Genomic DNA, 13,538 nt, shown 5'->3' with positions numbered 1-13,538 from the left:
CAACTACCAACATGATTATGGTCAAGAGTGCTAGGTTAACCCACGCATTTGACGCCAGGTTTAACTTTACAAGGGCGTTACAACCTCAAGTTTGAGGCTCAATCTAACTAGACGAGATGAGACACGTTCCGGGGACTTTGATGCTGAGATTGGTGGAAGCTGACGGCTACACATAGGACTAGGGATATGGTGTAAGGTGTAATACGAATGCTTTATTCATAGGGGGTGTAATTTTGGGAAGCATATTTGAAGTTCTAAAACGGAGATTGAGTCTCAACTAAAATATAACTACTGCGGGGCTACATTTCGGCACTTTGGCGACTCTAAAACGTATTTAGTAGGACGCAAAGCCAATATTATTAACCCACACAGAGATTAGATCGCGTCTCGGTGGGGGAACCTTTTGGCTGCTAAAGTCAAGTCGTCACAGGAAAAGTAGTTGTTAGGAGTTTTAGCTGAGACGTGAAATAGGAAGTTCATTGTTGTTCTATAAATTTTAGCCTAGCATGCACATACCAGCAAAAAATAACTCCACGGGCCAGTTGAGTAGCTTTGGAAGTATTTGCTGACACAGGGAACACAAAGTTCGTTGTTTCTACAAGTTCGCAACTTATGTACAATCACGCAGGAAAACCTGACCTATCTTCGTACTGAATACCAAATATAATTCGTAAAAAAGAATGTGGTGCCGGAATTTAGCCCTGCAGGGTTTCGCGTATTATCAGAATTTCTGAATACAGAATAAAATCCCTACCTACATTTCACGCTCGATACCCCTGCAGGCCAAACGTTGCGCTGACCAAGAGCAATTGCGCAAGATGGAGGCTATACACGGGGTATTATGGAGACAGCTGGTCCAGAGGCAACTGCACAAGATAGCAGCTATACATAAGCACTTATGGAGAAACCTGGCCTAGGGGAGACATAGGATTTAATTAGACACCTAAGGGTGATTGCGCAAGATGGCGGCATAACACGGGCTTTTATGGAGAAAGTTGGCCAAGCGGCTACTGCGCAAGATGGCAGTTATTAATAGGCTCTTATGGAGAAGCCTGCCACAGGGGAGCCTAAGACTTAATGTGACGGTCTAGGGGCACATGCGTAAGATAGTGGCTATACATAGGCTTTTATGGAGAAAGCTGGCACAGGGTAGACATAGGATTTAAGGAGACGACCTAGGGGTGACTGCGTAAGATGGCGGCAGCGTACAACTTCCTAGTGCTACGGACCCCGAGGCAAGATCGTTGCTATACATTGGTTATATCAGACTAAATTTAAGGAGATGGGCCAGGAGCTAATGGTGATACATTGTTCTCATGGGCCTAACTCTACAGAGTTGTTTCGGAGGTTCACAACTTGTGACATATGACCTATTAGTTTGATCAACCTTGTATTCGAGAAATGAAAGGGCTACTATGCAAGACGACCGCCATACTGTATTCGTATAGGCCTTAAATAGAGGGCTGCCTCAGGGGCCCAAAACTTGTAACTTACAACCTATTAGATTGATCAGTCTGATATTCGGGAAACTGGGACAAGGGCCGCTATGCAAGATTGCTGCTATACTCTATTCGTATAGACCTTAAAAAGAGGGCGACCTCAAGGACTCACAACTTGTAACTTATGACCTATTAGTTTGATCAGCCTGAAATTCGAGAAATGAGGCAAGGGCTACTATGCAAGGTAACTGATATACTCTATTCGTATAGACCTTAAAAAGAGGGCTGCCTCAAGGACTCACAACTTGTGACTTATGACCTATTAGTTTTATCAGCCTGACATTCGAGAAATGAGGCAAGTGCTGCTATGCAAGGTAACTGATATACTCTATTCGTATAGACCTAACTAGAGAGCTGCCTCAGGGGCTCACAACTTGTAACTAATGACCTATTAGTTTTAGTAGCCTAACTTTCAGCAGCTGAGGAAAGTGCTAATATTCAAGATGGCTGCTATACTGTATTCTCATGGACCGAACACTAGAGAGGGGCTTACAACTTGTAACTTATGGCCTATTAGTTGGCTGGTATACTGTATTCTCATGGACCGAACACTAGAGAGGGGCTTACAACTTGTAACTTATGGCCTATTAGTTGGCTGCTATACTGTATTCTCATGGACCGAACACTAGAGAGGGGCTTACAACTTGTAACTTATGGCCTATGAGTTGGCTGCTATACTGTATTCTCATGGACCGAACACTAGAGAGGGGCTTACAACTTGTAACTTATGGCCTATTAGTTGGCTGCTATACTGTATTCTCATGGACCGAACACTAGAGAGGGGCTTACAACTTGTAACTTATGGCCTATTAGTTGGCTGGTATACTGTATTCTCATGGACCGAACACTAGAGAGGGGCTTACAACTTGTAACTTATGGCCTATTAGTTGGCTGCTATACTGTATTCTCATGGACCGAACACTAGAGAGGGGCTTACAACTTGTAACTTATGGCCTATGAGTTGGCTGCTATACTGTATTCTCATGGACCGAACACTAGAGAGGGGCTTACAACTTGTAACTTATGGCCTATTAGTTGGCTGCTATACTGTATTCTCATGGACCGAACACTAGAGAGGGGCTTACAACTTGTAACTTATGGCCTATTAGTTGGCTGCTATACTGTATTCTCATGGACCGAACACTAGAGAGGGGCTTACAACTTGTAACTTATGGCCTATTAGTTGGCTGCTATACTGTATTCTCATGGACCGAACACTAGAGAGGGGCTTACAACGTGTAACTTATGGCCTATTAGTTTTATCGCCTAAATGTTGGCAACTGAGGCAGGGGTTGCCAGGCAAGATAGGTGTTGTACATCGGTTATATTAGACTAACTTTAAGGAGCTGGGCTATCGCTCATCCTTCTATCCAGCTACCCTTCATAAATTAAGTCTTTTTTTTACTAGGGGCTTTACGTCGCACCGACACAGATAGGTCTTATGGCGACGATGGGATAGGAAAGGCCTAGGAGTTGGAAGGAAGCGGCCGTGGCCTTAATTAAGGTACAACCCCAGCATTTGCCTGGTGTGAAAATGGGAAACCACGGAAAACCATCTTCAGGGCTGCCGATAGTGGGATTCGAACCTACTATCTCCCGGATATAACTGAAGTCTAGCACAGGACCTAGTGGAGGTACATGAGCTTTATGGCATTAACTTGAGGAGAGCATTGCCAGGACTTTTTCGAGTATTGGGCTAATGCGGGGGTTTTTATCCCCCTAACCGGTTACCCTTCCTAACATCAGTGTAGCGCAGGGGCTCTTGCATATACATAGACTCATATGGGACTAAACCTGGGGGAGAGCTGCACTATGACTCTCGAGGAAGGATAGTCGCTCAAAGCTAAAAGCATAATCAGAATGATGAGATGTAGAAAAACATACAATATTGTTATAACCTAACTTTTTAATCCTGTTAGAAGTGATAAAGTTCATTCAGTGTAGGATTACAAAATGCTGAACCGAGAAATAATCGTGCTACACACATGATTAGGGAATGGGACCCAGTGGTCACGTCTTTTCAGAAGGGCAAAAGGATGAAAGGACTCTTCCTCCTCACCCCGCCCCGCTCCTCCTAGGGATAAAGGGCTAATGAGCTAAATGGCTAATGTGCTAATAGAGTAAAGCGCTAATGGGCTAAAAATGCTAAAGGGCCAATGGGCTAAAGTGCTAATGGGCTAAAGGGCAAAAGGGCTTATATTTTTGTAGCATGTAGGGTGCTTCTCCTCTTTTTATCCGCGGCTTGACACCGGCTCTACAGTTAGAGGCGGAGTTAACACGCTAAGGGAGGGGGGGAGAATGTTGGAAAATTGTCTGTACCAATATAGCTGCTCGATCCACTATATGCTACAGAAGGATGCAAACATTTTAGAGGAGAGTTCAGGAACGCTTACAACGCTCAACACCATGAAGCCGCATGCAATGTAGCTTCATCGAAAAGAAAATACAAAGAGCTCAACCGTATTCAAGTAATAAGAGATTTATTTTTTAAAAGTGCACAACAGCGAGAGATTTTTAATTCTCCCTTGTTGTCTAGGCCTGCTGCAAGTCCTGTTACTAAGCACACATTTCGAGATGAAGGGAAGCAGCATGATGATAATGATGAAAATGATGAGGATGCTGATAATAATAGTGATGATACAGGAAAAGGAGAAGAAGAAAATGAAGATCTCAATGTTTCTTTGCGCCATTAGAGCTTTATGATTTTACTTCATTTTTTAAGCCTACTACACGTTCTGTCGCTGTGCAAACATCTCAAGAAGAGATGTAAGATGAAGTCAAAGAAGGTTTCAACGCTTCTTTGCTATCAAAACAAGTTAGGTCTTTACCTGGAAACGCTATTGCAGAAGCACGTATTACATCAAAACAAGTCCCTATACATCAACTGTCTGCTTGCAGGCTCAAAGTTCACAACAAGCCTCTGTTACCCCATGTAGACATAAGATACTCTAAAGACCCGAACGTACTCGTAAAACGTTTACAACTGCTAAGAGCCTATCAAGATGCTGGTTACACAGAGTAAAAAGCAGATATTTTTGAAATAGAGCAAGAATTAAGTCATGTGCTTATTATTGAGCAATAGCTCTTCAAAGTGAAGACCTTACCTGCGGGTGCTCTCTCTCGACAGTACAAAAACCTAAACACCTTCCTACATTCCCAGGCCTCACTCTCACCCTCACCTAAGTCATCCATCTGTATCATATATTGGATCGAATAGCTATATTGGTACAGACTATTTTCCAACATCCTCCCTTCCTTAGCGTGTTAACTACGCCTCTAGCTGTAGAGCCGGTCTCAAGCCCCGGATAAAGACCGGAGAGGCACCCTAAATACTACAAAAATGTAGGCCCTCTTGCCCTTTTGCCCTTTAGCCCATTAGCCATTATGCCCTTTAGCCCAGTTAGCTCTTAGCCTATTAAGGCATTACCCTATTAGCATAATAGCCCTATAGCCTTTAGCCCATTAGCCATTTACCCTAGGAGGAGGAGGGCGCGGTGAGGAGGAGAAGGAAGTCTCCCTTCATCCTTTTGTCCTTCTGATAAGACGTGACCCCTGGGTTCCATTCCCTATCATGTGTGTAGCACGATTCTTCTTCGGTTCAGGATTTTGCAATCCTACACTGAATGAACTTTATCACTTCTAACAGGGTTAAAAGGTTATGTTATAACACCATTGTATGTTTTTCTACATCTCATCATTCTGATTATGCTTTTAGCTTTGAGCGACTATCCTTGCTCGAGAGCCATAGTGCAGCTCTCCCCCAGGTTTAGTCCCATATGAGTCTATGCATATGCAAAAGCCCCTGCGCTACACTGATGTTAGGAAGGGTAACCGGTTAGGGGGATAAAACCCCCCGCATTTGCCCAATACTCGAAAAAGCCCTAGCAATGCTCTCCTCAAATTAATTCCATAAAGCTCATGTATCACCACTAGCTCCTGTGCTAGACTTAAGTTATGAAGGGTAGCTGGTTAGAAGGATGAGCGATAGCCCAGCTCCTTAAAGTTAGTCTAATATAACCGATGTACAACACCTATCTTGCCTGGCAGCCCCTGCCTCAGTTGCCAACATTTAGGCGATAAAACTAATAGGCCATAAGTTACAAGTTGTAAGCCCCTCTCTAGTGTTCGGTCCATGAGAATACAGTATAGCAGCCAACTAATAGGCCATAAGTTACAAGTTGTAAGCCCCTCTCTAGTGTTCGGTCCATGAGAATACAGTATAGCAGCCAACTAATAGGCCATAAGTTACAAGTTGTAGCCCCTCTCTAGTGTTCGGTCCATGAGAATACAGTATACCAGCCAACTAATAGGCCATAAGTTACAAGTTGTAAGCCCCTCTCTAGTGTTCGGTCCATGAGAATACAGTATACCAGCCAACTAATAGGCCATAAGTTACAAGTTGTAAGCCCCTCTCTAGTGTTCGGTCCATGAGAATACAGTATAGCAGCCATCTTGAATATTAGCACTTTCCTCAGCTGCTGAAAGTTAGGCTACTAAAACTAATAGGTCATTAGTTACAAGTAGTGAGTCCCTGAGGCAGCTCTCTAGTTAGGTCTATACGAATAGAGTATATCAGTTACCTTGCATAGCAGCACTTGCCTCATTTCTCGAATGTCAGGCTGATAAAACTAATAGGTCATAAGTCACAAGTTGTGAGTCCTTGAGGCAGCCCTCTTTTTAAGGTCTATACGAATAGAGTATATCAGTTACCTTGCATAGTAGCCCTTGCCTCATTTCTCGAATTTCAGGCTGATCAAACTAATAGGTCATAAGTTACAAGTTGTGGGACCCTGAGGCGACCCACTAATTAAGGTCTATACGAATAGAGTATAGCTGTTATCTTGCATAGTAGCCCTTACCTCAGTCCCTCGAAAGGCAGCTCTGTGGAGTTAGGCCTATAAGAACAATGTATCACCATTAGCTCCTGGCCCATCTCCTTAATGTTAGTCTGATATAACCAATGTATAGCAACGATCTTGCCTCGGGGTCCCCAGCACTAGGAAGTTGTACGCTGCAGCCATCTTACGCAGTCACCCCTAGGCCGTCTCCTTAAATCCTATGTATCTCCTGTGCCAGCTTTCTCCATAAGAGCCTATGTATAGCCACTATATTACGCGTGTGCTCCTGGCCCGTGGTGGAGTTATTTTTTCTGATGTGTGCATGCTAAGCTAATATGTAAAAACAACAATGAACTTCCTATTTCATGTCTCAGCTAAAACTCCTAACAAGTACTTTTCCTATTACGACCTGACTTCAGCAGCCCAAAGGTTCCCCCACCGAGACTCGATCTAATCTCTGTGTAGGTTAATAATATTGGCTTTACGTCCTACTAAATACGTTTTAGATTCGCGAAAGTGCCGAAATTTAGCCCCGCAGTAGTTCTATTTTAGTTGAGACTCAATCTCCGTTTTAGAACTCAAAGATGCTTCCCAATATTACACCCCCTATGAATAAAGCATTCGTATTACACCTTACACCATATCCCTAGTTCTGTGTGTAGCCGTCAGCTTCCACCAATCTCAGCATCGAAATGCTTGGATCATGTCTTATCTCGTCTAGTTAGGTTGATACTCAAACTTAAGGCTGTAACGCCCTTGTAAAGTTAAGCCCCGCATCAAATGCATGGGTTAACCTAGCACTCTTCACCATAATCACTTTGGTAGTTGGGTTAAGCTAGCATTCTTGGGTCTGTAATGCTAATGCCCTTAAGCCTAGGGCCGAATCCAGGACCTGTGAGGTTAAGCTTGGAGTCAAATCTGTGCCTGTAAGGTTACGCTTACACTATAATCACGTTAGCAGTTGAGTCAAGACTTTTTGGTATCGAATTTAAGAGTTAGGCCCTTAAGAGTAGAGTCGAACCCGGGGTGCGTCAGGTTAAGCCTGAACACGTAGTGAGGTTAAGGGTGAAGTCTTAGCCATCCGCCTAAGATCACTCTCTTAGCCAACCACTCTAGTAAGGTCATGTGAGTTTAAGCATGCAGTCTAAGTCAGGATAGTCAATGTGGTGGAGGCCTCGTTCAGGGGGCCAGCGGTGGCGGTGGCGGCTGAACCATCCATTTATACTACTCCGAACATGTCCTCGGACACTCCCGGCAATAAAAGCCGTACGCCATTAATTACAGTGTGGATTGTGTGTACATCGGCTAATCTGCAGGCTACAATTGACACTTGGCTTCTAGGCTTCAGGGATGCAATGAAAGACGTGAATACGTAGTATGTGACGAAAGGCACAATATTGTTTTTTGGATGAATCGTGCCTATCCTCAGGCGAAAATGATGGAATGACGTGTGTTCGCAGACTACAGGGGCATAGGTTTCTGGTGGAGTGTATTCGCATCAGCCAATTTACAGAAACACTTGGCATTCTGGTGTGAACTGTCGTCAGGTACGACAGACGATCCGGCGAGTGATTCAGTAGCAAATGCCACTATGGCAAGCCATAGAGTGTATATGTCTCTGCTAAGACCCCAAAGAGAGTATGGTTTCAGTGTGTGGAATCCATACCAGGATTATTCAGAGGCTGATCGCTCTTCCACATCTTTAATAGATTTCCAATGCGTTATTTCAACAGGTCAGCGCCAACAGTTTTGATAGGGTAGATCAAGGGAGACTACTGATGAAAATGAGGGCAGACAAAAAAGCGATTGAACGGAAAGAGAACACAACTTAGATAACTAGAATAGGCGGAGCATTATCTGATTCAGTAATACCGGAAGGGGGTTCCTGCAAAGCAGTATTATGGTACCTTTATGTTTTCTTAAATATAACAATTATTATATGACTAATGAACTGAAATCACAGTTATAGCTGTTTGCGGATAGTATTTCACTGTGCACAGTGATAAATGAGATACAGGATTGTGAGCGATTACAAGAAGACCTCGACAATGTTCTGTGATGGAAAGTAGACAATGGTATGATGATAAACAAGTTATAAGGTCAAGTTGTAACTTTCGGCAAGAGGAAGCGACCTCTTAGTTTTAATTACTATGCTGATGGAGTGAATCTATCCCATGGGGAACACTGTAAGTACCTAGGTGTAAATATAACGAAAGATCTGGATTAAATTCTTCGAGAACTGGAAACAATCCAAAGAAAGCAGCTCGGTTTGTTATGGGTGATTTCTGATATAATAGTAGCGTTACGAAAATGTTGCTAAGTTTGGACTGGGAAGACTTGGGAGAAAGGTGTTTTTTTGTTGTTTTTTTTTTTTTGCTTTACGTCGCACCGACACAGATAGGTCTTATGGCGACGATGGGACGGGAAAGGGCTAGGAGTTGGAAGGAAGCGGCCGTGGCCTTAATTAAGGTACAGCCCCAGCATTTGCCTGGTGTTAAAATGGGAAACCACGGAAAACCATTTTTACGGCTGCCGACAGTGGGGTTCGAACCTACTATCTCCCGAATCCTGGATACTGGCCGCACTTAAGCGACTTCAGCTATCGAGCTCGGTTTGGGAGAAAGGAGACGAGCTGCTCGACTAAGTGATAGCGAGGAATTACTTTAATAGGCGACGCGCTGTTGGTGGGGGGGTAAGGGAATGGAGGAGCGGAAAGGAACTGGCCACCCTACCGCACGTTAACTCCGGCTCTGGAACACCTCTGCGGAGGTTCGGACCTGCCTTCGGTCAGAATAACCCTTACCTATACTTAAGACGTGTACGTATACTTGCGAACTGTAAAATATTGTAGATACTATTACAGATAATAGATTGTAATTAGTCTGTTAGTATGAAAGAGGAACAGGACAATGCTTTCCTATACATGTTAATTTTCTGTAATAAATCGCCTATCATAAATAAAGACAAAGGAATCCGAAAATACCATTCAATATTTGGGAGTGATGTTAACAGACAAAATCCGTTTTGACCCATAGAGGATTATAATACCTCGTAGGGAAGACCTTGAAAACCTGACATCAACAACAATACTACGTTCGGATCAGAAATTAAATATCGTTAACCAAACTAATATACTCCTTCACCGTTGCACCAGTGACTATCGGCTTTTTCTTAGAGTGACGTAGACTAGATTATTCGACGTTCTGTTAGAGAGATGCTTATCTTACCAGTCGATATCCCCAGTAGTATGTTGTATTCAAGGAGAAAAGCCAGAGGACAAAATTTAAATCGAGCTGCATGGGAAGCCATCCTTTAGCACTTTAGTGTCTGTATAGCGTTAATGAGAGGTAATAATGCACACGCTCATGCAGTTAGGATGTTGCAAGATGAGTTAAAAACTTCATGGGATAGCCTTAACTTTCCTCCACCATCAGAAATGACAAAGTCGTCTGTGATCAAATTTCAGGAAGGACTGCGTTACCGCGAATCTGAAACTCGGAAGAGGTAAGTTATTTTGCTGCAACATAAGAGCGTGGTGCCCGAGGTTAACGAGAACGGGTTATCCACTTCAGAATGTGTGACTTGTTAAAGATGAATGCAAATGTTGCTGCAGTTCAACCGTGGAATCCTCATTCGGAACTCACGTCATAACTGACGCCCTGAGGGAGAGGTCTAGTCAGTAGATGAGGAAATGTCCTGCCTTGCTTTGAATGGATCACTTCTGAGGACTGACATAATAGTGCATTCTACTATTACAAAGCGAGATGTAATTGTGGATGCAACAATAAGATTTCAGTTGGAAAATTAACTGGATGCAGATTCACATCAAGAAAAGAGGAGTATTTATGAACACACGGGGAATTTCTTCAATAATAAATATCACTTGGAGTCAATCGAGGTTTATGGTCTTTTATTAGAAGCTCGCGATACCATACCAAGGATTTCTTGAAGATTTTAGAAAGACATTCGGCTTACCATCCTGTCTTAGAGATGAGATTATACTGACGATGCTGAAGAAATCCTGTCAAATCTTAAATCACCATCCCAATCCAAATAGTTGATTTCGATTTCCTATAGCTGTTATATAAAATTTCTTTGAGTATACTAAGTCATACGAGGTTACCTTTGTTCGAAGAGAATTTTGTAAAATAAAACATTAATATATGCCAATGAATGTTCGTACAGGGGAGACTGAAGTTAAGTGGTTATCAAAAGTTTTAAAAAGGGAGAATTGTATCATTCAGCTGATTCCGTTTGGTGTTTCTTATAACAGTATGTCTTTATACATTATATGGGAGTAGATGCTAACGTGCAGCCCCAAATGCTAGGGAATCTGCCACCTGGGCGACTGTCCTAAATGCTCATCAGTAGTAATTGATTGATACCATCGTATGCGGCGCAGAGCTGAAGCCGATTTAAGAACTCTCCGCACATGCCTTGTTCTTATCGACTTGATCCAATTCGCTAAACAAAGGGAGATGGTGTCACTGAATGTAGGTTTAGCCCCTTAGAAGCCCGAGTTGAGCAATTACTATGGAACCATTTCGAACATTGAAGGTAACGAATTACAAACCAATCGCCCTCAGGCAAACCACTGACACTTTTACTGGCATCTACTGTAGACTACCTGATCAAAAGTACCAGTACACCCCTGCACTCTATTAAATGACACATCGTACCGGTCTGCAAGGAGGCAGGGAGGTTTTCATTGCTCAGTGAAACTACGGAACAGCAGCATAGGTAGGTTAGGTAAGCTTAGTGACTTTCAATACGCGGTAATCATTGGTTACTACATAAGCAAGACATCTCTAACCTCTTAACTGTCAGTGATGTAGTTGCAAAGTGTAAAAGTGAAAGTACCACCACGATTTGGTCGGCCTCATATACTGTCATCCAGGGATCAACGAACATTACATCGTCAACTGTCTACAGAAAGAATCACCACGGAATTTTCAAGCGCTACTGCAAGTACAACAAGCCTCATGACGGTGCGTCGAGTATTAAAAACAAATGGGTTTCAAGGTCGTCAAGCTGTTCCTACACCAAATATTTATAAAAAGTGCCACCTGACGTGGAGTAAAGAGGGCCGCTATTGGACACTAGGACATTGGAAACAGCCAATTTGAAGTGATGAATCACACTATAAATTGCGGTAATATACAGGAAGGATTTTTGTATAGAGAATGCCTGCGGTACACTATCTACATGGATTTTTAATAACAACAGTGAAATTTGGGGGAGGTGACGTAATGGTGTACGGATATTTCTCATGAGATGGACTCGGACCTCTTATAGGACTGTGTGGCAGAAGAATATCCGCATATTTTGAGAGCTTTCGTACTGCTTAGCGTGGAAAATCAGTTCGGTGATGACCATTGTTTATATCTACATGATAACGCTCCGATTCATGAAGTGGCCCCCGTAAACCAATGGGTTAAGGATAATATTTTACAACTTGACTGGCCCACCCAGAGTGCCAACCTAAACCCAGCAGAACACCTAGAGGATGAGATCCCATCATCCAACATCAACACATTCCCCGGCCACGGTTTCATTGTTGGAAGGGGATGCAATATCCATGAAAACGTTCTGACACTTGGTGGAAAGGTTCGCCAATATAGCCAGGACTGTGATAAAGGAAAAAGGCGGACTAACTATGTTACCAGTAAACTCTGTCTTCAGTTTGAGTTGGGCGTCCGGATACTTTTGCCCAGAGAGTGTACATTTTAGTCTAATGGAAAAGTCTAGAATCCACTGGCATATCATTTACTAATTAACAATAGGGGAAAAGTTACTGATACCCCGAGGATAAGGCAGAAGATTGTAACACACCGCTGGTGTAAAATAGAATAGTATGATGATTATGGTGATGATGGTGATTATGATGAGGACTGCGATAATTTACTGGACAGGTGAAATTTATGGTCCGTTACTGGATCAATGTTATGCCGTAATTGAATATGGTGTTCAACTTTAAAACTTTAAGGCAGATATTTGATAGTTTGGTTTCCAACAGCAGCAAATGACTTCCACTTTCTTGCCCATTACCACAACTTTAAATCAAGCAGATCTGATTTACAAAACTATACTAATTTATAACAATTTTAAATTACATGCATGACATTACACGCACACGACTGCCACTGCCGTAGGAAGAATGGCGACCCAAGCCACGCCAAAAGCAGCAGTCCATTTGAGGCACCCTTGCCAACTTTCACCACGGGTGGTGTCTGTCGGGTGCCGCTCCAGTGGGACCTGTTAGAACTAAAACATACCGTCTCAACGTTAGAGCCGACAAGAAGTATCAAGTTCTTCAAAGTGCAACAAAGTAATAAGCATCAACAAATACGATGTAGAATACAAATCACCGAGAGTTACAGCAAAAATATTTAGCAACAGCACAAGAAATTTAAACCATTAATATACATATCTTACACAATAATCCATGCACACAAATAAATAACATAGCTTCCCTGTCCCTTGGATCGCCGGGCGGCACCTTATTCATAAGCAAATCAGAAGTACATAAGGATAAAATCGACAGAACTCCTCAGCTAGAAAAGGAAACAATTAACGGGAAAGACCTACTATCAGCAATGGATTGGTGGAAATATCGGAAACTCCTTTAAGTTTTAAAAGTTAAATGAACAGACAGATATGAGTTTCATGTTTATTTTAGCTCATTATAGTAGAAACTTGAACTTAAAGTTTGATTTATTATTACACTTTTCTTCATAATCGTTACTTCCTAAAGAGTAACACTCTGAAATGCCGCAACATACGTGTATAAAACGCAGCAGTTTTTGACCCGAAAATTTAATTTTACTCTGCATAAATTTCAATATAGTCAACAGCAAAACTGAAGGATAATCTGCAGGCATGGGTCGCGGACGATCAATTAGACGGAGAGAAGATTATATAACCTAAGACCGAAGACATGGTGATTGTACTCTGGGCTAGGGCAGTTGCCTCAGCCGAAATTGTGCCGCGGACGCCCTGCTTTAAGCGTGTTTACAATCTTACATGAAATCTTACCTTATAAAAGATACTGGAAGTGTCGTTCTTCCTGGGTTACACAGGCACTGTATCTGGTAACCACATCCTGGCTGACGCGAGTTCTGCCACTGTAATGTTTCTGATTTCATTCATAATGTTTTCTTTCAGTTCCTCCAATGTGTGAGGATTTGTTCTCGGGTTCATT

General features: G+C 42.6%; 1 protein-coding gene across 1 annotated transcript in view; it reads right to left on the bottom strand.

Annotated features, from left to right (window-relative positions):
• pxb overlaps positions 1 to 12,603 on the bottom strand; it is a 281,818-nt gene extending 269,215 nt beyond the window's left edge. The window contains exon 1 of the mRNA XM_067142350.2: positions 12,471 to 12,603. Coding sequence (XP_066998451.2) covers positions 12,471 to 12,530 — 60 coding nt within the window. The 5' untranslated portion in view covers positions 12,531 to 12,603. The remainder of the gene's footprint in view (positions 1 to 12,470) is intronic.
• Between the last annotated feature and the right edge of the window lie 935 nt (positions 12,604 to 13,538).

This window comes from Anabrus simplex, chromosome 2 (assembly GCF_040414725.1).
Source record: "Anabrus simplex isolate iqAnaSimp1 chromosome 2, ASM4041472v1, whole genome shotgun sequence".
NCBI classification, from domain to species: Eukaryota; Metazoa; Arthropoda; class Insecta; order Orthoptera; family Tettigoniidae; genus Anabrus; species Anabrus simplex.
This window is presented reverse-complemented; position numbering and strand designations above follow the sequence as displayed.